Source organism: Trichoderma gamsii, assembly GCF_001481775.2.
Source record: "Trichoderma gamsii strain T6085 chromosome Unknown Scaffold_2.2, whole genome shotgun sequence".
NCBI classification, from domain to species: Eukaryota; Fungi; Ascomycota; class Sordariomycetes; order Hypocreales; family Hypocreaceae; genus Trichoderma; species Trichoderma gamsii.
Window position 1 is genome coordinate 1,339,714 of NW_020171339.1, and position 20,869 is coordinate 1,360,582.

At 50.9% G+C, this 20,869-nt stretch overlaps 5 protein-coding genes across 5 annotated transcripts; 1 reads left to right on the forward strand and 4 right to left on the reverse strand.

The window, feature by feature from the left end:
• Positions 1–1,010: 1,010 nt before the first annotated feature.
• Positions 1,011–5,509, reverse strand: TGAM01_v200925 (hypothetical protein; the record flags this gene model as incomplete). The annotated part of the gene is made up of 2 exons (XM_018810378.1): positions 1,011–1,040; positions 1,112–5,509. The coding sequence occupies 2 exons, from the start codon at positions 5,507–5,509 to the stop codon at positions 1,011–1,013; spliced, it is 4,428 nt and encodes a 1,475-aa protein (XP_018656406.1).
• Positions 5,510–10,193: 4,684 nt separating this feature from the next.
• TGAM01_v200926 (hypothetical protein) lies at positions 10,194–11,453 on the reverse strand (the record flags this gene model as incomplete). Its single annotated transcript, XM_018810377.1, has 1 exon — positions 10,194–11,453. One exon carries the CDS (start codon positions 11,451–11,453, stop codon positions 10,194–10,196), a length of 1,260 nt encoding a protein of 419 aa, XP_018656405.1.
• Positions 11,454–13,373: 1,920 nt separating this feature from the next.
• TGAM01_v200927 (hypothetical protein) lies at positions 13,374–15,602 on the forward strand (the record flags this gene model as incomplete). Its single annotated transcript, XM_018810376.1, has 1 exon — positions 13,374–15,602. The coding sequence occupies one exon, from the start codon at positions 13,374–13,376 to the stop codon at positions 15,600–15,602; it is 2,229 nt and encodes a 742-aa protein (XP_018656404.1).
• A 235-nt stretch (positions 15,603–15,837) lies between these two features.
• Positions 15,838–17,088, reverse strand: TGAM01_v200928 (acetyl-CoA acetyltransferase; the record flags this gene model as incomplete). The annotated part of the gene is made up of 1 exon (XM_018810375.1): positions 15,838–17,088. The coding sequence occupies one exon, from the start codon at positions 17,086–17,088 to the stop codon at positions 15,838–15,840; it is 1,251 nt and encodes a 416-aa protein (XP_018656403.1).
• A 1,155-nt stretch (positions 17,089–18,243) lies between these two features.
• TGAM01_v200929 (hypothetical protein) lies at positions 18,244–20,473 on the reverse strand (the record flags this gene model as incomplete). Its single annotated transcript, XM_018810374.1, has 2 exons — positions 18,244–19,965; positions 20,081–20,473. The coding sequence occupies 2 exons, from the start codon at positions 20,471–20,473 to the stop codon at positions 18,244–18,246; spliced, it is 2,115 nt and encodes a 704-aa protein (XP_018656402.1).
• Positions 20,474–20,869: the final 396 nt, after the last annotated feature.

Here is a 20,869-nt window from a genome sequence, read left to right on the forward strand (position 1 = left end):
TTATCATTGCATAGTATTTCACAGTCGCTATATAGATGATCTCGATTTCATTCAAAGTGTAAAAATTCAGGAGAGAAGAACAGCAAGCGAACAGGACCTCGCGCTATAAACTCATGATTAGTTCTACCAATGCCATGTACAATCCCATTCTCTTGACAACAGCTATCGCCAAAGATAAAAAAGTTGAACTTATTCACATATATTGTTGAAAGAGCACGACGGTTCCACGTTGATAGATTCGCTGTGCTTTTGAAGTCGACGCCACATCATTTAGATGCTCCAAGGAAGACTCTCCGCGAGACATGGTGACGTTCGCTATTAGATGAAGAGTAGCCCCATAATAGAGCCTACTACACATAGCTGGACCATTGTTCGTCCAGAAGTATGTCTTAACAATGTTTAGCTCGTGTATCTACTGTTTCATAATTGCGCACCCTCTCCCCTTAAATCGCATATCAAGCCACATTTGGTCTAATACTCTGAGATCTGTCTTCTACTATCACTTCAACAAGTGAATATGACGTTACAATAAGCAAGAGACGAGCTAACAATTATCTCTTAAGGAGAGCTCTCTATATCATTTCTTGTACCATGAAACAAAATACTTTCATCGAATCCTGGTAAAATTCCGCTACGCAACCTATGTGTTTCTAACCTTTGTCCATGACTTGCAAGCCAGTAATTATCTTCTACGCCGCAAATGCAGTACAATCATCATCTGCCAACATACCGCGAAAATCAGTCTTCCACACGAGAGTGCGCAAAAGCCATATATATTGCTTTGCAATTCTTTCGGAAAGAGCAAGCTCTCCTTATGTTTTATTAAACTAGGTACTTTTAATTGCTTTTAAATCTTCAACGTCTAATTATTTAGCTTTCTCGCCCCTCAAAGCATGGCCTGCTAACTTTTGAAAATCGCTAAAATCTTCTTATTAAAATGTTACCAAATGGGTTTGCTATGCGCATGCAAAAAAATGTCATTTCAATCATCACTCCTTTTGTCACTCCTTCTACCGCTTGTTATAGTTGACGAATTTGCTCTAGAAGAATTAAGTTAGCATTTGATGTGACAATATTGCAAAAGAAATGGGAGAATGGAGAAAGTACTTACACCCAAGAAGAGGATAATAATGTTGCTGCCAACAAAGCAGAGGAAGATACCCAAATCTCTCCAGCGGTGGTCAAAGCTCAAGCCTAGCGGGTTGTAAAACTCATCGCCAACGCCGTACTGGCAGTATTCGCAGTTCTGGGTGGAGTTGGAGACCAGGTAGCCAGAAGCTCCTCTTTCGAAGAAGGGCGCCATGTAATCACCACAGGTCGTGCCGTTGGGGGCGGTGAATCGGTTCAGCTCGCTGCTCTTGCATACGACAGGGAGGTCGTGAAGGGCAGTGGTGACACAAGCACCGATGAGACGAGTGAATGGGTCGAGCTGGTAGAGCCAAACGCGCCAGCCTTCGGGCATCTGAGAGGGCGGGATGGTAACACCGCAGAAGAGAGCAAAGATGATTGTGATGAAAGGATCGAACTGGGTGGAGACACGAGGCGAAGGTGTCAGTGCGGAGAGACCCTGGCCGAGCGTGACAGAGAAGAGCTCAGTGATGAGAACCATGAAGAACTGGAAACCGGCGCGCGAAGGGGTCGTTTGGAAGCCAGGCATAAAGTACAGAGGCAGGTAGAAGCAGACGGCACACAGCACGGAGTAAGGCATCTCAGCGAGAATGATGGCCGCAACAAATGAGGTGGTGGAGTACATCTTGGACGAAGACTCGCGGAAGAAAAGAGCACGCTTGATGGCGTACATGATTTCGACCTGGGACATGATGATGGCGGGCAGGACGGTGATCTGAAACATGACGAACACCTTGTACTGCAGCGAAGCCTTGGAGTCGTCCAGGTTGAGATAGGTGAGACCAGTGATCAGAGCGACGGCAATGTGAGCGAACAAGCGGGTAAACAGGTAGTTTGGCGATCGCCAGAAAGAGCGGAACATGCGGCGAACAACAATCTTCATTTGGTGGTAAAGAGGCGAGGCGTATTCCTTCTCGAGCTTGTGGCCAGCCTGGTTGCTGGCGGAGACGCGCTCTCGCTTCAATTCGATAATGGCATCCTTAGTATGAGCAAATTCAGGGCTATCCTCCCAGATGTCGGCCCAGTCGCGGTCGCCAACACGGGGCATGCTACCGGCACCAATGGCCTCTAGCATATACTCAGCAACGTTGTCGGTCGGGGCGGCTTCAGCACCATAGCGCTTCAGATAGGCACGCAGAATAGCAGCATCCTTTCCGATATCGCCAAAGTACACGGTGCGTCCTCCTCGCTGCAGCAAAAGAAGCCTGTCAAAGTTCTGGAACAGCGCGGCGTTGGGCTGGTGGATCGTGCAGAGAATTGCCTGGCCGGCGGCGGCCAGCTTCTTCAAGAAGCGAACAATGTTGAAAGCGCTCTGGCTGTCCAAGCCGGAGGTGGGCTCATCCAAGAACAAGAGCAGTTCGGGTTTGGCAGCAAGTTCGACTCCGATGGTAACACGCTTGCGCTGTTCGACGGTCAATCCAGCCTCGGGAGATCCAATGATACAGTCGGCAATGTTTTCCATTTCCAGCAGGGAGATAATCTCTTCGACATAGGCATGTCTTTCGGGAATGGGAGTTTCGTAGGGTTGGCGCAGCTCCGCAGAGAATCGCAGAGCCTCACGGACTGTCTGGGTAGGCTCGTGGACATCAAGCTGCTCAGCATAAGAGGTAGATCGCTGGAACTGTTTTCCGGGCTTGGCACCATCAACCAGGACGTCTCCGTAAATGACACCGATATTCTTACGGGCAGCCAAGACGTCGAGAAGAGTGGTTTTACCAGCACCAGAAGCACCCATGAGCGCGGTCAGCTCGCCAGGCTTCACGTAACCGAAGACGTTGTTAAGGAGTCGTCGAGTACCGCCGGGAACGGGGACATCGTAGTTGAGCTCCTCCCAAGTCAGAACGCTTTCAGAGTTCATGGTCAGATCAGAGCCTTGCTCATTAGATTTGTCCCTTCGCTTGGCATCACGCTTGTCGGTCAAGGCCGCATTCAAGGTTTCCAGCTCTTTGGTAGGCTTTGCGTAAACCTTGAATGAGCTTCCTCCCATGTTGAACTTGATGATTTCACCAAGCAGCACGTTCAAACCCAAGAAGAAGACAATCAAGGCCATGACAATACCCCAATTGCGCCATAAATCACCGGGAAGGTACTGGAATCCACTGGAGATGTAGTCTCGGCCCCTAACAAAGGTCGTGCCAGAAGTAGAACCGGGAAGGGTACAGACTTGATGGTTGATGTCGTCGTATCCAGGCCCTGAGGGAATAAGCGATTCAGCAGTGCAAGTGAGATCGATTCTTTCGAATTCGTTCTCCATCAGAGAGCTGAACGCGAGACCCAAAACGTTGATCCAGTAGATCCATCGAAGCCAGACCTTTTCAGACTGGTACTGAATAAGATAGCCGGATGTCGTGATGAAGAGCGTAATGATGACGACGGCAAACTTGATGGCGTAGTCAAAATCCGGACTGATACAGCCGAGAATTCTGAAAAAGAGCGTCATCGCAATGTTACCGGAGAGAATCATCAGATAGAAAGTGAAGAATGCGCCTGCATCTCGAACCAGACCCGTCATAAAGTATACAATGATGGAAAAGATCAAGATCTGAGAGGCCGCAAACGCCTGATCGACAAAAATTTGAGCAATCCAAAGGGCTGAAGGTCTATGAAAGGCGTATGCTTTGTGCTTATTCACAATCGCACGTCCCGTCATAACTCCAGCAAGTTCTGAGAAGGCCTGGAATGCGTTGAAGAGGAGTGCCACGAACAAGAGACCACCTTTGCTGAAAGCACTGGCAGAGGTTTGACCAAGGTTAAGATAGAGGGTACCGAGAACAATAGCGACCAAGATACTGCGAGCCCAGCCAACAGTAAGATTGAAACGATCCTGAAGCTTGAGAATAAACTGTCGCTTCATGATGGACCAGACCTGAATGTGGAAACCAACTTGGTAGGCGCTCCGCTTCGATGTACCGCGCTTGCCCTCCTTAAAGGCAACCAAGAAGTCGTCGTGCTGCTGTTTCTCTTGCTCGAGGTTAGCCTTGTATTCGGCGATTTCGTTTTCAATCATCTTTTGGTAGGGAGACGCCTTGAAAGAGGCCATAAGAGAGTCGGGGCTGTGAGGGGCATTTTCGGGGGATCGACCGGGTTGATATTCGCGTTCGAACTCGTCGGTGCAGCCAGTCACGTAGTCGGGCGTCGTTTGTCGGGGCTGAGGCAGAAAGCCGAGGCCTTCAAAGTAGGCACGAGCTTCCTTTGCGGGTCCAAAGTAGACTTGACGTCCCTCGTCAATGACCATGACCTTGTCGAACAAGTTGTAAATGTTCTCAGAGGCTTGGTACAGGGAGACGAATGTACAGGTCTTGTAGAGGTCGGTTTGGATTCGCAAACTCTTGGTGAAGTCGAGTGCGGTACTGGCATCGAGACCACGGGTACTGTTATCCCACGAGAGGATGCAGGCATTCGTGATCATCATCTCGGCGATGGAGACACGCTTCCGCTCACCACCAGAGACACCTCGGACGAAAGCATCGCCGACAATGGTCTTTCTGGTGTGCTCAATGTTGAACATCTTGAGGAGTAAGGAAATGACATGCTCCTTGAACTCGGTCTTGGTCATGCTTCCGGGTCGCTTAGCAGGCATCTTGACGTCCAAAGCGAAGCCCAGGGTTTGCTCAACAGTCAGCGTGGGATGATGGATATCATCTTCAGCGTTGTAGACAGTCTCGCCGCGGTATCGGTCAAACTCTTGGGCTGTCCATGGGCCGTAAAAGACATCTCCTTGAACGCCAGTATATCCGTAGCGCTGATTGGCAATTGTCTTGAGGAAGGTCGTGCAACCTGATCCAGGCTTTCCCAAAACCAAGATCATCTCTCCGGGCTTGCACACGCCCTGGAAGCTATCGAGCAGCGTGGCCTCTGTGAATTTGGGGCCGAGGCCGACCATACTCAGTGCCGGAGTGATGACGTTGAAGAAGTCGACGACGGCATCAGGGAAGGTCTTGACAAAGTTGGTAAAGCCACCAATGCCTCTAACCGTCAGGCCATCCCAGCAGGTTCCAATATGCTTGGATCGGATTCCAGCTTGTGCGCTAGCATCGACGTCACCTCTCATGGCAGCCTCCAGGTCGAAGAGAGAGACATCGTCGGCGTCATCTTCTGCTGTGACCGTGGCTCCCTTCTCAGGATCGGATGATGACTGATGTTTATTCTTGCGGCTTGCTCGAGATACACCAGTAAATTCTCGCTGTAGGACAGCAAATTGGGCTTCGGCCTGCTCAACAGAGACTCCCGTTTGCACTCTGGCGAGTTCGTTGGATGAGCGCTGACCCTCAACTCGAGTCTCAACAGAGTTCGAATCCAGCTGTTCGCCAAGCTCTTTTGTTGTTTCTGAGTTTGCCGTGCTGGGCAGTTTCTCCCCGTCAGGGAGCTTCTCCCCCGACATGTTGACCGATTTGGTGAAGTGTTGTATCGTTGGATGATGTATGATGTGATGAAAGTCGTTATCGAGTTGTTGAAGGGTGTCTGATCAGGATACCTCGAGGGTCCTTGCGTCGCCAAAAACGAATAGCGAATGAGGATATAGCGAAGAAGAAAGAGAAAACTTGTCAATTCCAAAAGACTTTTGATAGCGAATATTAATTTAGGAGTTGATGGCAAGTGAATGCAATTATGGCTTCAATCCGTTTGTATATGACGAATCGAGCAAGCGGTGGGTCAAAGCGGTGTGATTCTACCAGACGAATCTACCAGACAGATAAACGAAGAATTAGACTAGTATAAAGAAGATATAAAACAGCCCCAATCGCCAAAACCTCTACTGACAACCAAAGCTGGCTATCAAGTAATGACCAGAATCACCAGCCGAGCAAAATCAGGCGGCCCAGAGCTTTGTATTCGATTTTGCTCCCACGGCTAGATCACAAAAAGGAAAAAAAAAAAATCGGGCCGGCGGAGCAACCAAAGGGGCTGTTAGTCTGCCAAGCGGTGCTGGGGCCTGATAACGACATGCAAACTCGCCTCACAGCTGGCATTACAAAGTTCTCTCTCGGCATCTCTCCAGCCAGCAGATCCACCTGCAGGGCGGTTGGCAGCAGCCCAGGTTCAAGTTTGGCCAGCACAGCTCAGCCGCCAAAAGTCCGAGCGCGAGGGACATGGCCGGAGCTACAGCTGCCCACATTGTAAAGCCCGGCGTTGAGGCATCCACTTCAGACGCACAAATTGGGGGTTGCCGGGGACGGTGGAGCTGGCCAGGAGAGCTACGAGTAGGTAATACGTCGTACTTGTCTAGATAGAGTAGGCAGGGAAGTGGCAGGCCGAAGGCGATCCATATTGGACCCAGCCGCTGATGGGTGCTATGCCAGCTATAAACTTTGAATGTGACTGACAAAGGCTGACACAAACGGGCAGATTCCCTGCTTCAAGCCCCCCCTGACTTCTGGAACTGGTCTCTGGGCACCTACAAGCAAAGTACATGTGCACTTTGGCGGCAATTTGGGCGGGATATCTTATAAATGCACGTAGGTAGGCCATATTCCGATGCGGAGATACGGAATTACAGCCACCATCAGTTTCTCATCACGGGCAAGCATTGGTTCCGGCATTGGATCCAGTCACCAACCAAAGTTTGCGTTTCCAACGGGCAATTTGCTGACTGCCTGGTAGAAAAACAATTTGTTCCCGTGCTGTCACCGCGCTGGCTTTGCTTCCAGTGACACCTTGGCCGTCGCTGAGACGCTCCAAGTGCTGCCAAAACTCAAAGACGTGGTACCGAAAACGGCTGCGAGTAGATTGATGGCGCACAGCTGGTGGCGCTGCGACATGGTCAGAAACCGTGGGGCGCTTAGCGCTGGGGCGACTCAGCAGCTCCGACCATTTGCCGGCATCAGCTGGCGCAGAGTTTTCCAGTTGACGCTGCAGTGCCGTATCAGATCTGTGGTGAGCGAGTTGACGAGTACGATGGCTGATGGGCGGTCGAATACGCCCCGGAAGTATTTAATACGCACTCGGAACTCCGCGAGAAAAGCGGTTCTTGATTACCCCGTTGCTGCACTACAAGTACAACCGCAGGCAGAGGAAGCGTTTTCACATACGCCGCCGGTACAAATTGGAGTCAATCAATTTGTCAAGCCCAGCCCCCAATGCCATGCAGGGGCCAAGATTGATATCCACAGCCCTCTCTCTGGTTACAAAGCAACCGCATCCTACCTACGGAGTACATACACGCATGTACTTATCTTTGCTGTTGAATACCTGACTTGTCACAGAATTAACCCACTTTGATTTCCGAGGACCACATTCCCTCGTTGACGAAGTAAGCGAAGATTTACACGTATACCTTATGTATACCTGCTTTCCGTAATAAAAGCACTTACCACTTCCAGACGCACGCAGAACTAGCAGTTAGCACGGATCGCAAACTCTATGCTGACTTGCTCAGTATCGCTGTCCGGCGTGGAGAGCGGCGCTCGGCGCTCGATGCTCGCTGTTTGCTCTTTTCTCTCCCTTCCTAGTTGGCTTAGCATACATTAGTGTGCCGGGGGAATTGAGGCGGGCCGCGGGTGCCCCATTTCGGTCAATCTCCTTGCTCTGCTTCGTTGGTGTTGATGGCGGTTAAAAGCCGTTAGTAATGCCTAGCAAAACTTCACGAGAAGGCTGAGACATTCCTTCAGCTGTCCCACGTGCGCTGCAACGTAATCTGTTGTAGTATTTGATATCAATGCTTGTCTCATTCAGCCCGCCGGGTAATCCTTGGCACAGGTTGTTCCATTATTCTAGCACTCGTATTTCGTATCTTAGTAGTACTCCGTATAGTACTAATCCAATCCAACCCGGCAAGGCTTGAATATTTCGGTCTCCTCCGATGGATGCTAGGCTCAAGTCCCATCAACTAGGTACTACTGACAGCGTGCGGCACCCCGCCGACCCTTTGCCCATCGACTTGTACGTAAAATCATTGGGAAATATCAAGTGAGAGAGGCAAATGACCTTCTGTATCTATGTGGGGTTACAAATGTGAGACGCCGTTTACTACAGTTTACGACTGCCTCTGTCTCACCGATTGCCCTGCATAAAGGATCCAGATCAGCGAGAGAAGACCGCTATCAACTTTCTTTGCTACAAACGTGCTCGGGTGCAATGCCCAGCCTGCTATTACCGTAGAAGCGTGGAGAAACTATCGAGCTAGGCTTGACTCTGATTAGTTGGCACTCCACCAGCCTTGGATCAGGAGTATCCGAACTTGTTCGCCGGATGACTCCTCCCCTAGCACGAAACTAAATACTTGGGTTTACCCGCCATGGAGGGAGCTTCCGGTAGCGTCGCTCTTCGCCAATAGCAGTCTTGAAATCATCATACGAGGATCGCCAACTTCCTTTTGCTTTCTTAGGAGGGAGGTAGCACATCCACTGATACAGAAGACTCCTTCACCTGTAAATGCATCTTTGGCATCAAGACTCCAAAGGTCACCAGTAAGAAGGTTTAACTCACAAAATCCATGACGTACAGGTATTGCCAGAAAAAGACGATCTTTTGATGAGAGCAGGCCTCACAGCAGGCTGTGACTAAGGGGATCAAGTCAGCCAGTAACATCTCGGCGCATACAAGAGCACACATATGGGGCGCCATCTACCAATATGGGTACAGAGTACCGGCATGTGCTTTGCACATGAAAAGTCCGCCATCTAACTCCTAATTCCGACAACCAACGAAGTATTAAGGGCGCGCCCAACCTCTGCCGTTACATTGGCCTTATCAGCTCCAGCCCAGCATAATCATGCAAGGAGTAGCAGAGCGTAGCCTCAATGCTTGTACCGACGGCTAATCTTTGGCATCTGTACGAAATACTTGAGGTACCTACATATGTGCTAGCTACTAGTACAAGTAATTACACGTTAGCAAACGCATATTGATGATGAGTAACGAGTAATTAGTCTCTCCCAATAGACCACAACCTGATTCAAAGACTTACTAGTTCATCTACGACTCCTACTGGCGATGCAATAGGCTATGTGTCTCGTTTGTAAGTACGGTACAAAGACGGAAATACAAAAGTTAGAAACAATATCAACAATACCAAAATCCAACACCTGCATGCATCACAAAACACAGGTAGTATACTAACATTACTACTACTGTAATATTCTAATTTTACTTATTTTACGTTTTAAACGTAGCATTATGCAAGAAACATCGTAAATGTCAAGAGGCAAAAAGGCAAAAGAGGTGCGCCAAGCGCAAACTGACAACACAGCCTTGCACAAACAGGCGTCGGTGATACCATTTCACATTTGTCATATATGTACCCTCCTCGATCGTTTGATCACCCTGACCATCCTGACCTCGTCTCATTGCTCTGTAATCAAATCGTGAAACTCCGCCGTTTGCTCCAGCTCAGTGGATCAGATATTCCGCAAATACGGAGACGATGGTTGCATCGTCGCTCATCGTTACTGCAGCCTGAAACCCCATGTAGTTGCCAAATCGCCACGATAAACATGCGAGCCGAGACGGCATGTTCTTCAAAGCTGGTCTGCTTCTCTTTACTCTCAGGCTGAAAGAATTGTAAATGATATTGGGCATTAATAGTGGTGCTTTACCCTAATATTAGTTGCTTTATTGGGTATATACATGGTATGAGGCTTTGACCTGCCATCTCAGGAAGAGTAGATGCTGAGATTTGATGCCTTATTTTGATGATAATAATAGCAACACAGCCTCTCTTATCCTGTAGCTATTGGACCATATGTCGCTGATTTGACCTTGTGGTGCATAATGGCATCGATCCCACGCTTTGGTGTCCTTAGACTGACTGAGCATGCCGCAGAATATGTATATATAGTCCATCGTGGATATCTGCCAAGTCGTAAGACTCTACAGTTTCATCAAGTCAGTCTTTGTATGCTTCGCGAGTAACTCCTGGCGGTCCAAAAAAAAGATTCGTAGTGGCATTCCTATCGACTTGCAAACGCGAGTGTATGTTCAAAGAATAGTGGATGCAAAAGTCACCCTAATGAGAGCGGAAAGATCCAAAGAGTGAATATTCCACTAGCGGCATGTCGAGTCGTGTCTCTAGAAGTAGCATCAGCAAAATGCAATGCGCCAAGACGCTAGATACTGCTCCCATTCCTTTACTGCAGCTTTTCGTAAAGATACAGATCCACAGATTGCGTCTCTGCGCCAAGGACGGGCAGTGGCAAAGTCTGACTATGCAGCTCAGTCCATCCCTCTTGCGATAGCAGGTCAAACAAGGCCTCTTCCGAAGTGTGCCGCGGCTTTGTGGCCAAGAAGACCTTTGTTGAGAGTGACTGCTCGCCGGATGACGCCTCACTGGATGACGAGGACGAAGCGGCCGCATGTGCTATATTAGATGTGTGCAGCGCAGACAATGTCTCAACCAGCGCGGGAAGCATGTCCACGTTGTACGTGCAGTCACTAAGCATGACCAGGTCCCAGCGGTGGTTTTGTGTCTCGAAATCAAACTCCCCCTTTCGACCTTCTTCCCAATCAAGGTTCTCGTATAGAAGCTTCACGGGAGGAGTGTTGCTGGACTTTGATTTCCGTGCTTGGAGGAGCCGGGACATGTTGGACCTGGTTCGACTCTCTGCTTCCTCCAGATCCGTCATGAGGATGGTGCATCTACGGCTTGGGGGTGGCCGCATCCTTGGTATCACAGCACTCAAGCCTCCTCCCAGGATTCCAACACCACATCCCAGCTCTAAAACGTTGATTGGCTTCGGGCCAGCGAAAAGCTTCTTCAAAGCTTTCAAGCCAGAAGGTTCGGTATCCGTTGGCATTGGCAGCATCCATGACTCTGCAATTGCGCAGAATGCAATTACTCCCGCATCCCAAATATGTCTAGCAATGCTCTCGCCAATTTCCTCTTCAAATTCGACGTAATCTTCTTGCTCAGAAGTTCCGGGTAAATACAGTCTCCTCGTAAAAACTTCAACCTCAGCTTCGTCGGGATTCAATGTGAACCAGACCGGCATTATTTGTCCATCTTGCTCTTCCTCCTCCGAAACAACTGTACTAGCAAGTATGTCGGATACCGTACGCGCAGAGAACTTCTCTGTGCTGATGCATAGAGAGATTTTGTTCTTGGAGTTTAGTGTTTGTTGCATCAGCCTAGATATGTCAACTGAAGGTTTCGCGACGCGCATTCCAGATTGCCATTGTAACTTTGTAGTCTCTAGCGAGAGCTTAAATAAATCCTTCTTTTTAGATTCTGAGTCAGTAGATATCTCGGCATGGATAGCTACGTCGATTGGCTCGTCTGGATATAGAAATGAGTCTCCTAGGTCGGTAGTTATTGTGAAGACCAGATCGAGCATGAACTTTTTCCCGGAACGAGACAGAGTTGGTGATTTCAGTAGCCGTATGTAATGCATTATGGCGATTGTATTAAACTCTGGCCAAAAACCTCATGCATCGACAATTGAGTTGAAACTGGGCAATCGCATTCATGGTGTTTCCGTCGACGGAATTTTGCTGATGGCTTAGTCATCATCCTGCAAGCGTGCCTCCATACAGGAGAACAGCAATTTGTTGCTACTTTGTTCAATGCTGTGCTGCGAATCAGATACTCGAGGGTTATTAAAGAGTTGGCTTACACGGAATGTGAAAAAATTTCCTTGTTTTGCGCTGTGTATGACACTCCAGAATCATCAAATGAGATCTTGAGTTAGAAGAGACCATCTTCACTGTGCCACACACCAAAGCATACTAGTATCACTTGTATCAGTAAGTAGACACTGGCAGCGAAATCATATAGGAATTGCTCATGGCACCCTTCTTATCTCTCTTTAATATGACTTTTATTCTTCAAAGGAGTTTTTTTTCTCTCTCGCTTGTTTCTCTTTCGTCTTTGCTCCTAATTATGTCCTCTATTTTCTCTATTTGAACAACTGCAAACTCTCCAGACATAAAGACATATCTATCTTCTCATACTTGAACCTTCGGCTCCAGCCATTTAGACTGCCGGTGATCCCCGAATTTGGAACATACTCTTTTGTCAAATGCCTGGAGGGCTTTCCCCATCTTTCCTTGCTTCATCATCTACTATCAAGGTCGAAATCAACATCCATCGATTCACGTACTTCAACATACATGTTAGTAGTAACCCCATTGTGGGGCAAAAAGACGGCGACCTTATCACCCCAAGTTCATAGAGAGAGTGAAGTGCGGCAATCGACTCAACATGCCTTTCAGATGGTCAACCATGTGTATAAGGAGGTAATATATGTCATCAAATGCTCAAAATAACGATGCGTAGCAGCCGATTTTTATCTTCCAGGTTACCCTAGCTTAGGCATCAGCATAATCCAGATCCCCTGATGTAAACGAGATCCCCCGCTCTTTACAGGGCCTCGTGGCAGCCTCTAGTTGCATGCGGCTGCAGCTTACTAGGCGTTTCCCTAGCTCTAAGTGGCTGAGGCTGTGTCTCCAAGGCATCTTTGCAGGCAGACCACATGCAGCGAAAAAGGGCGTAGTGGACTGGATCCACGATCTCACTGCCAACATCCTCCTTGGGCCTCTATCTACAGTATCTACTGTTCAGCCAGCACATATAGTAAGCTGGATGATGGTTGAACAGAAACAAACTGTAAAATTCATAGCCGCCTGTACTATGCCTCGCCACAAGGTGAGACTCGCAGCTTTGCGCGCAAAAACACATTCAAGCCAATTGAACACTTGAACAGAACAGCGCCACGCTGAGGCTACCCGATCAGCCGCTTACTGGAGATCAATCCGATGGCCTCATTACTAAAAAGCCACCCCTGCTTTCTATTTTTCTTCTTCCTGTCTTGGCATACGGCTCCCTCGTGTTTGTTTCTTACACGACACCCCCGTCGGCAATGCCTTGAAACAGGGGCTGAACATCTGGTGCCTGTATCTAGAGTGCGCGAGTTCCATGATTCGACCGCCAGCAGTCAATGCCGCTGCCAATTCTTATCCGGCTTCTGACAGACGTGTTCAATGAACTTTACCAGGCCCAGACAGGTGACTGAGCCCGACCAAGGTGAGTTCACCGTGTTCTAGCGCAGGTAGCCGCCAATGCCTCCACTCTGTGTGCCCCCCGAAGTGGATGTTTCTCCAGAAGGCTGAGGGAGAGTTGGCTAATAGGCGTTTTCTCTCTGCATTATAAGTACGGCAGTTGAGGACCTCAATTGAATCGTGTGTCTAAAAAAAATCTCCTATCATTGAAAAACAGAGGTCTGCCGTCGTCTACCCATACCTCCAAGGCGATCTCTTCCATGCCATTTTCATTGCTATCAATATTCAGGGGCATCAGGAAATCGTTTAGAGCCATGACCAATCTCAACAAGAAGACTCAGGCGCCTATGCCCATTGTCCGCGTCCAGCAGCAGGAACTGCCCATCCGTGGACACCCCGTTACAGATACAGACGCCTCGATAGACCCTCCTCCCTACGATGCTCAACCCAGCCCAATTGATCTTCAACTTCACCACATTGTCTCCAAAGATGCCCTTGTTGTCAAGATCCAACCTCCCAAGGTGCCACCAAAGCCAATCAGCCATGTAGCCTGTGATGTGGTGCTCGTCATCGACATTTCCGGCAGCATGTGCTCGTCTGCCCCGGTGCCCGGCGAAGGCGAGGACACGGGTCTTTCAGTCTTGGATCTGACCAAACATGCGGCTTTCACAATCATCGAAAGCATGGATGAGAGAGACCGCCTTGGCATTGTGACATTTGAGACCGAGTCCAGAGTCATTCAAGCCCTGGAGCCCATGACGGATGGCAACAAAGAACAGGCACGCAAGAGAATCAGGGCTCTGAAGCCAATGGGATCGACCAATCTCTGGCACGGCATGCTCGATGGAATAAAACTGTTCAAGAATGAAGAAGACAGCGCTCGGGTGCCGGCCATCATGGTCCTAACAGACGGCGAGCCAAACCACATGTGCCCTGCCCAAGGCTACATCCCAAAGATGAGATCCATGGATCCGCTGCCCGCTACAATTCACACATTTGGATTCGGATACAGTCTTCGATCCGGACTGCTCAAGTCCATTGCCGAGTTCAGTGGTGGTAACTACGCTTTCATCCCAGACGCAGGCATGATTGGAACTGTCTTTGTCCACGCCGTGGCCAACTTGCAGTCTACTTTTGCAACCAAGGCTTCACTTGAAATAAGATACGCATCCAACTTGGAGATTGAGCAGACGCTGGGCGATGCTGTTGACAAGCAATCCGCTGTCGATGCCGGCAAGGGTCAGATGCAGTTGACTATTCCTCTAGGCAATATCCAGTATGGACAGTCACGCGACATCTGGCTTCGCCTCAAAGGCACCACAAAGGATAAACAGATTTCAGACTGTGCCATTGAAGCCACTCTTACTTTTGAAGAAGCCGAGAAATCGGTTCCCAACTTGAGCTCAGTCCGCCTCGGCGACAGTACAACCGGCGCGGTAGCAGCTCTCTCCGCCGATGAAGCAGTTTATCACGAATCTCGAGCCCTTGTCTGCAGCTTCATCTCATCACTATTCCCTCTTGGATCCGATGGAGAATACCGGGCACTCACTGAAAGCGCCCAAATAGCAAAAAAGCGACAAGAGCTGGCACAACTCATCGCAACCCTACCCGGCCGACATCTCACTGACGGATTGAATAAGTCGCTCATGGAGGATCTCATCGGCGACCTGCCCAAAGGACAAATCAGCCTCGCCATCTCCACGCCAGAGTTCTTCATCAAATGGGGCCGCCATTTCCTGCCCTCATATGTCAACGCTCTGACCCGACAAATCTGCAACTCGTTCAAAGACTCCGCGCCCCTTCAATTCGGCTCCCAGAGCCCCCTATTCATAGCCTGCCGCGACCGTCTAGACAATGCCTTTGACAGCATCCCTGCGCCACCGCCATCCAGGGTCGTTCTACGCCATAACGGAGGTCGCCAAGCTCGATCCTTCATCGCCGCTCCCTCATCCATGGCACGATACCGCGACGCCTCCGGAGTGTGCTTTGCCGGCTCGACCATCGTAGAACTCGCGTCCGGTCGAATCACAGAGATGCGGAAGCTTAAACGCGGCTCGCGAGTCTGCACGCCTCTGGGTCCTCGAAAGGTGCACACGGTTCTCAAGACAAAAGTATCAAACGAGACACTTTACCGGATTGGCTCGATGCTCGTCACGCCCTGGCATCCCCTTTCCATGGACGGCAAGAGCTGGGACTTCCCGGCCAACATGTTTGATGCGCCGGTGCTGTACACGGGGTTCATCTACTCGGTGCTGTTGCAGCCTGATGGGAGACCGGATGCGCACGCCATTCGTGTTGGTGGTGTTGCTTGGGGCGTTACGCTTGGGCATGGCATCACTCGAGGAATGGACACTCGGGCTCACGAGTTCTTTGGCGATTACATGAGAGTGAGGGTTGGGCTGCTGAAGCTCGCAGATGCGGGCAGGAAGGGCGTGGTCAAGGGACAGGGCATAGAGCGAGATTCGACAACTGGACTTGTCAGGGGATTTCGGAGCATGGCTGGAAGGGCGAATGCACCGGCCAAGAAGGAAATATCCATCTAAGAAAGGAAATATGAGGGACTTAAGTGAGCTGGTGTTAACGAATTAACGAGATAAAAGAAATGAAGTGAGAAGAAGGTCCATAGTAGCAGATGCTATTAGTATAGTTGATGAAAAGAGTAACAAGCAAACAAATAAATCTATAATAACATCTAAAAGCCTCACTTCCCTATAGTTCACAAAACAAATCACCAGCTTTTCGTCCTTCATCTCCCCCTTTCTCCCCCTCTCAGTCCATTCACTCCCGCACAAACAACCCAGCCATGCCCATCCCCGTCCCAATACACATGCTCACAACACCAACCTCCCCCCCATCCCTCCTCAGCCCATGCATCAGCGTGCTAGTCATCCTCGCCCCTGTGGCCCCCAGCGGATGTCCCAGCGCAATCGCCCCTCCATCCGGATTCACGCGGCCCTTTTCCCACGCCTCCATCAGCCCCAGCTTGCGCAGGCAGTAGACAAACTGGCTCGCAAACGCCTCGTTCAGTTCCCACCGGTCCACGTCCTCCGTCTTCAGGCCCAAGCCGTTCAGCAGCTTCGGGATGGCGATCGCGGGACCCACGCCCATCTCGTCCGGATCGCAGCCAATGGTCGTCGCCCCGACGAACTTGCCCATGATGTGCGAGCCGAGGCCCAGCTCTGTGGCCGTGCTGCGCTTCATCAGCAGCGTGGCCGCCGCTCCGTCTGAAATCTGGCTCGAGTTGCCCGCCGTGGACTTTCCGTCCGGCTTAAACGCCGGCTTCAGCTTGGCCAGCGACTCGGCCGTCACGCCATCTCTGATGCCATCATCGCGGGTCACGGTAATCGTCTTCTGCTCGCCCACCGGCTGGCCCTGCTTGTCCACCTCCTGGAACCGCGTCGTCACTGGCACAATCTGCGAATCAAACCAGCCACTGTCCCTCGCCCTCGCCGCCCTCTCATGCGACGCCGCCGCCACCTGGTCCTGAATCTCCCTCCCCACGCCATACCGCTCGGCCACATTCTCCGACGTGATGCCCATCGGCATGACACAATCCCGGACATGCTTGTTCGGCGAGTCCCGCAGCTCGGGCCACACGTCCACCGGCACGGCCCGACTTCCGTAATTCCTCGTCATGCTCTCCATCCCGGCGCCGATGCCCACGTCCATGATGCCCGTGCGGATCTGCGCCGCCACCAGCGAGATGCTCTGCAGCGACGACGCGCAGGCACGATTCGCCGTGAAGAGGCTCGTCGAGTTGGGGTACCCTGCGTGATTGAGCGCCATGCGCGCTGCCTTGGAGCCACCCAGCTCAGAGAGCACGACGCCCACGCCGACGTCCTCGACTACGGCCGGGTCCATTTCGGGAACAGCCTCGCGGGTGGCCTTGAGGACGACGGAGAGCAGCTCCTCGGGGTAGGCATCCTTGAGACCGCCCTTGTAAGAGCGAGTTACCGGCGTGCGGAGAGAGGAGAGGATGACGACGTCGGAGGGGGCCTTGGTGAGAATTGCAGAGAGCCCTTTGGACATGATGGGCTGTGTAGATGTGCGTATGTTTCTTATATCAAGTTGAAGTATGAATATATGTAAATAGTTCCGGGATATAAGAGGGTCAGATGGTGCCAAGGAACCACGAGATGCTTGTAAGATGGCGGCAATTACTACTTGCTGCTGCCAGTTACTGGAATAGAATTAAGGTGATAAAAAAAGGTGTAAATTGGAAAAAAAAAAAGAAAAACTCGAAGTAGGAGTCAAAGACACAGGAGAAATAGGACAGAGAGAAAATGAAATACAAGTCATCCCTCACTAACATCTTACCAATTCATCCCCAATCTTCCGAATCGATGCCCTGTTCCTCCCCGCAGCGCCACTCTGGGTCCCCCGCCCGTATCCGCCGCTGGCAGTTGCTGTCGGCAATGGGTCGGATTCTACCCCGGAGTATCCCGGACGGGCAAATACAGCTACATTCATGCTACATAACTTCCAAGATCCAATTACACATTCGCTGTATACCTTAGGTACTGCATTTGATGCAATTGGGATTAAGTCTATATCTGCATGCCTATAGCAACAGAAACCTCGAGCTTCTCTACTCTGAAAATACTATCATGTTAACCGAATTATTCGGTGGAGTCTCATGTCTCGAGCCTCCGGAAGATTCTCCCGGGCCGCCGGCTATCGTTGCCGCACTTCTGCGTGCACTGCCGGCTAAGAACTTATCCAAAAATCATTACAGACTTTACTCTCTTGCTTGTTGGACAGTTAATGCCAATTCTCTTTTGTTTACTCTTACTCATCACTCTTAAACAGAGCGTATATCGCAAATGCTCGTACAGTACAATAGTCCCCGACCTTAACTGTGCTGTGCTGTACCGTTTGACCCTAGCCCTATCGCCCTTTTCCAGAGTCCCTAGAGCTTCAATTCCCTTATCCGACTTCTTTCCGACAGCAACCGCCGCGTCTCACATCGTGGTACTGCCACTCTCAAGTAACCTCAGATATCAAATCAAATTCAATTCAACAAATATGGTCATCATTCGTCAAAGAGAAGAATAACTCGGCTATAAAACACAATAGGCAAATATTTCCAATCATGTGCCGACTCGGGAGGATATCTCTTATATGATTAGCTTCAATCTGATCTGACATAGCCCGGCTTCTCTTGCCTTTCTCTCTCCATTCCTACTAATATTGAATGCCCAGCCCAACACGGCGGCCATCTGAGGCCGCTCCACCAGCTTTCAATTTCTTTTGTGGGCTGTCCGTTTGAGCCTCGCCTTCAGCAGCCAGCTTGCGCTTTTCAGCCCCAGCAGCAGTTTTGCTTCCAGTAAAGAGCTTGGCGTGCATGGCTGCAGACTTCTCAGCAGGTCCTTCTGGGGCATCCAGAGACGGCGCGCCGCTATACTCTTGGCCGGGGTACTGGCGCAGCATCTTTGCCGCTGCTCGACTCGCCTGGCTGTCGTAGACTTGCTCCTCGTCTTCCTGTGAGCTGATAGGCCCCCCGGTGGCAACATTTCCAGATGGCTGAGAAGACAGTGTCTGGACTGCCTTTACCGATTCTATGGCTTGCCTAGCAAGTTCTTCATTGTCCTCCATTGAGATTGTGCTTTCTCGTCTTCTTCTTCGCGATTGTCGCTGAGAGGGTGGAGTTGTAGGAACAAATCGTCGTTGTGAATAGCGAGATCTCGGCTCCGTTTGCGCCACCAGATTTACTGACGGCAATAGGCCGCTGTGGTCTCCCCGCAGATTATGCATGGGAGTGGTGGGAAGTGACGACATGGACTGGGCGTTCCGCTGGTGCCTCCTAACCAGCCGAGAAGCAGGTCGAGCCATGACCATGGGAGTTGACGGCGCACTGTTGTTGTTGGCCGCTGCGTTGTTGTTTTCTTGTGTCTGGCTCTGGCTCATTGCCTCCAGAAGGGCAGACAATCCGTGCTCCCGCCCATCAGTCTCTTCCCGGTGTAGAATGCGAGACGCTCCGCGATGCTGCTGCGGCGTCGATGTAATCCCATGTTTGGGCGTCAAAGCGCCATGAAAGATGCCTCCGGGGCTGCATAGCATGTGAAAGTGCTCGCGGTTCTCCCGAATTCGGTTCAGTAGCATATCCCGCTCCTCAGCCAGAGATATAGTCTCCTCCTCCTTCTGCTGGATGACCTTCTTGGCCAGCTTAACTCTCCGGCTGAGGGCCTCGTTCTCTTCCGCCGCTGATTCGTACCACATTTTCATCTGCAGGTACTTGTTCTGCAGAGACTCTGATCCAGAGCTGAGCTCGCGCTTCGCCTGCCGAGAATGCTCGGCCATGCGTAATGCGTCCACTTCGCGGCGTATCATGTCGTGTTCCACCGCGGCACGTTTTGACTCTTCGTCCGCTTGTAAACTCAGCAGGTTATATTGTAGTTTGTGATGCGCAGCCTCCATCTTCAGTTTCTGATTCTCGGCGATGCAAGTCTGCAGCATGGCGCGAAGCTCGTCCGCCGAAGCCTCGAGCAGCTGGTGAGGTGCTGGCGGCGCGAATTCGGGTTCGATATCTCGTCCACGCATGGTGTTTAGAATAGTAGCGGGCGGCGAAAAGAGGGCCGACTGCTGAGAATTGGTATAGGCACGTCTCGAGGCGCCATTGCTTGCCGCGACCTGTGTGGAGGGCGGCGGGGTCATGGACGACGGAATCACCGCAATGGCCGGCCTATCGTCGATAACCTCCGTTTTGAACGACTGGTTTGGGTCAATTGGCGACCCTGGGATCTCGGTGGACGGCAGCGTTGTTTGGCTGAGAGGTCCTGTCTCTTGAGGGGTCGATGGGTGGACAGCGGCGAAAGCGAGGTCCTCGACGGTGCCAGCGCCCGTGCCATTGACGCGAGGAACGTCCACGTCCATCTCCGAATCAGAGGCCATCGTAGCTGTATAGGCCTTTGTAGATAGAGCAGTCGTTTCGGGCGCCAGATTGAGCGGAGAGAGGTGGTTGTGTGAAGCGGGCAGCCGAAATCCAATGCGTTAAGCTTCCAATCGTGTCCTCACAACAAACCCAGCTCGCAGAGGAAGATTCGAGGGAGAAAGTGTGATATGTGGATCCCGGTGCGCCTCGGCCTTCCGTCGCCGCCTCTCCCTTGGCGCAAGGGCAGTTCGAAGCGCTGCGACCAAGTATCGTGACTTGCGTTACGCCGTGAACGAATGACGACGCCGCCAGTCCCAGACGGAGCCAATTCACGACGAGCTCGGCGTTGCAGCTGCGGCGAACAGGTCGGTCAAGCTCTACGTCGGGTATCGCGTCGAGCCGCGTCAAGTCTCCCTTGATGTCCGTGCTGGGAGTGGAGTTGTGAGCGGCGAGACGTCGAGGCTGCGAAGGGGGGTCATGGGTTGAGGTTCTGAGAAAACGAGGTGGTGGTACATGCGAGTAGCACCATTTGGCTGGCGCCATTCAGAGGCGGCCGATTCGCAGCTTGTACCTCGTACCTACATGGCCAGGCACGGGAAAAAAACAAATTGAGAGGCTGGCTGGGTTACCGTGGGCGTTAAGCCTACTTCGGCCTGCCTAGCAACGGCGGGCTGAGTGCCGACATTTATCCTTTCGGCAGTTTGGGATACCTAGAGAAGCTACTACTAGTATAGCATCCATATTACCTGTAGGTCTACTGTTACCATCAGACTGTTACTGCTAAATACTACATAGGTAAGTAGATATTACTACTGCTGCTACTGCTGCTATTTTCAAATATCCATGGTAGCTGTGTATTTTGATATGTCGACTGACTTCCTGGTTGAGCTACAGCTGGGGGGTTGGATAATGAAATTGTGGTGCTGGATAACTTCTCCC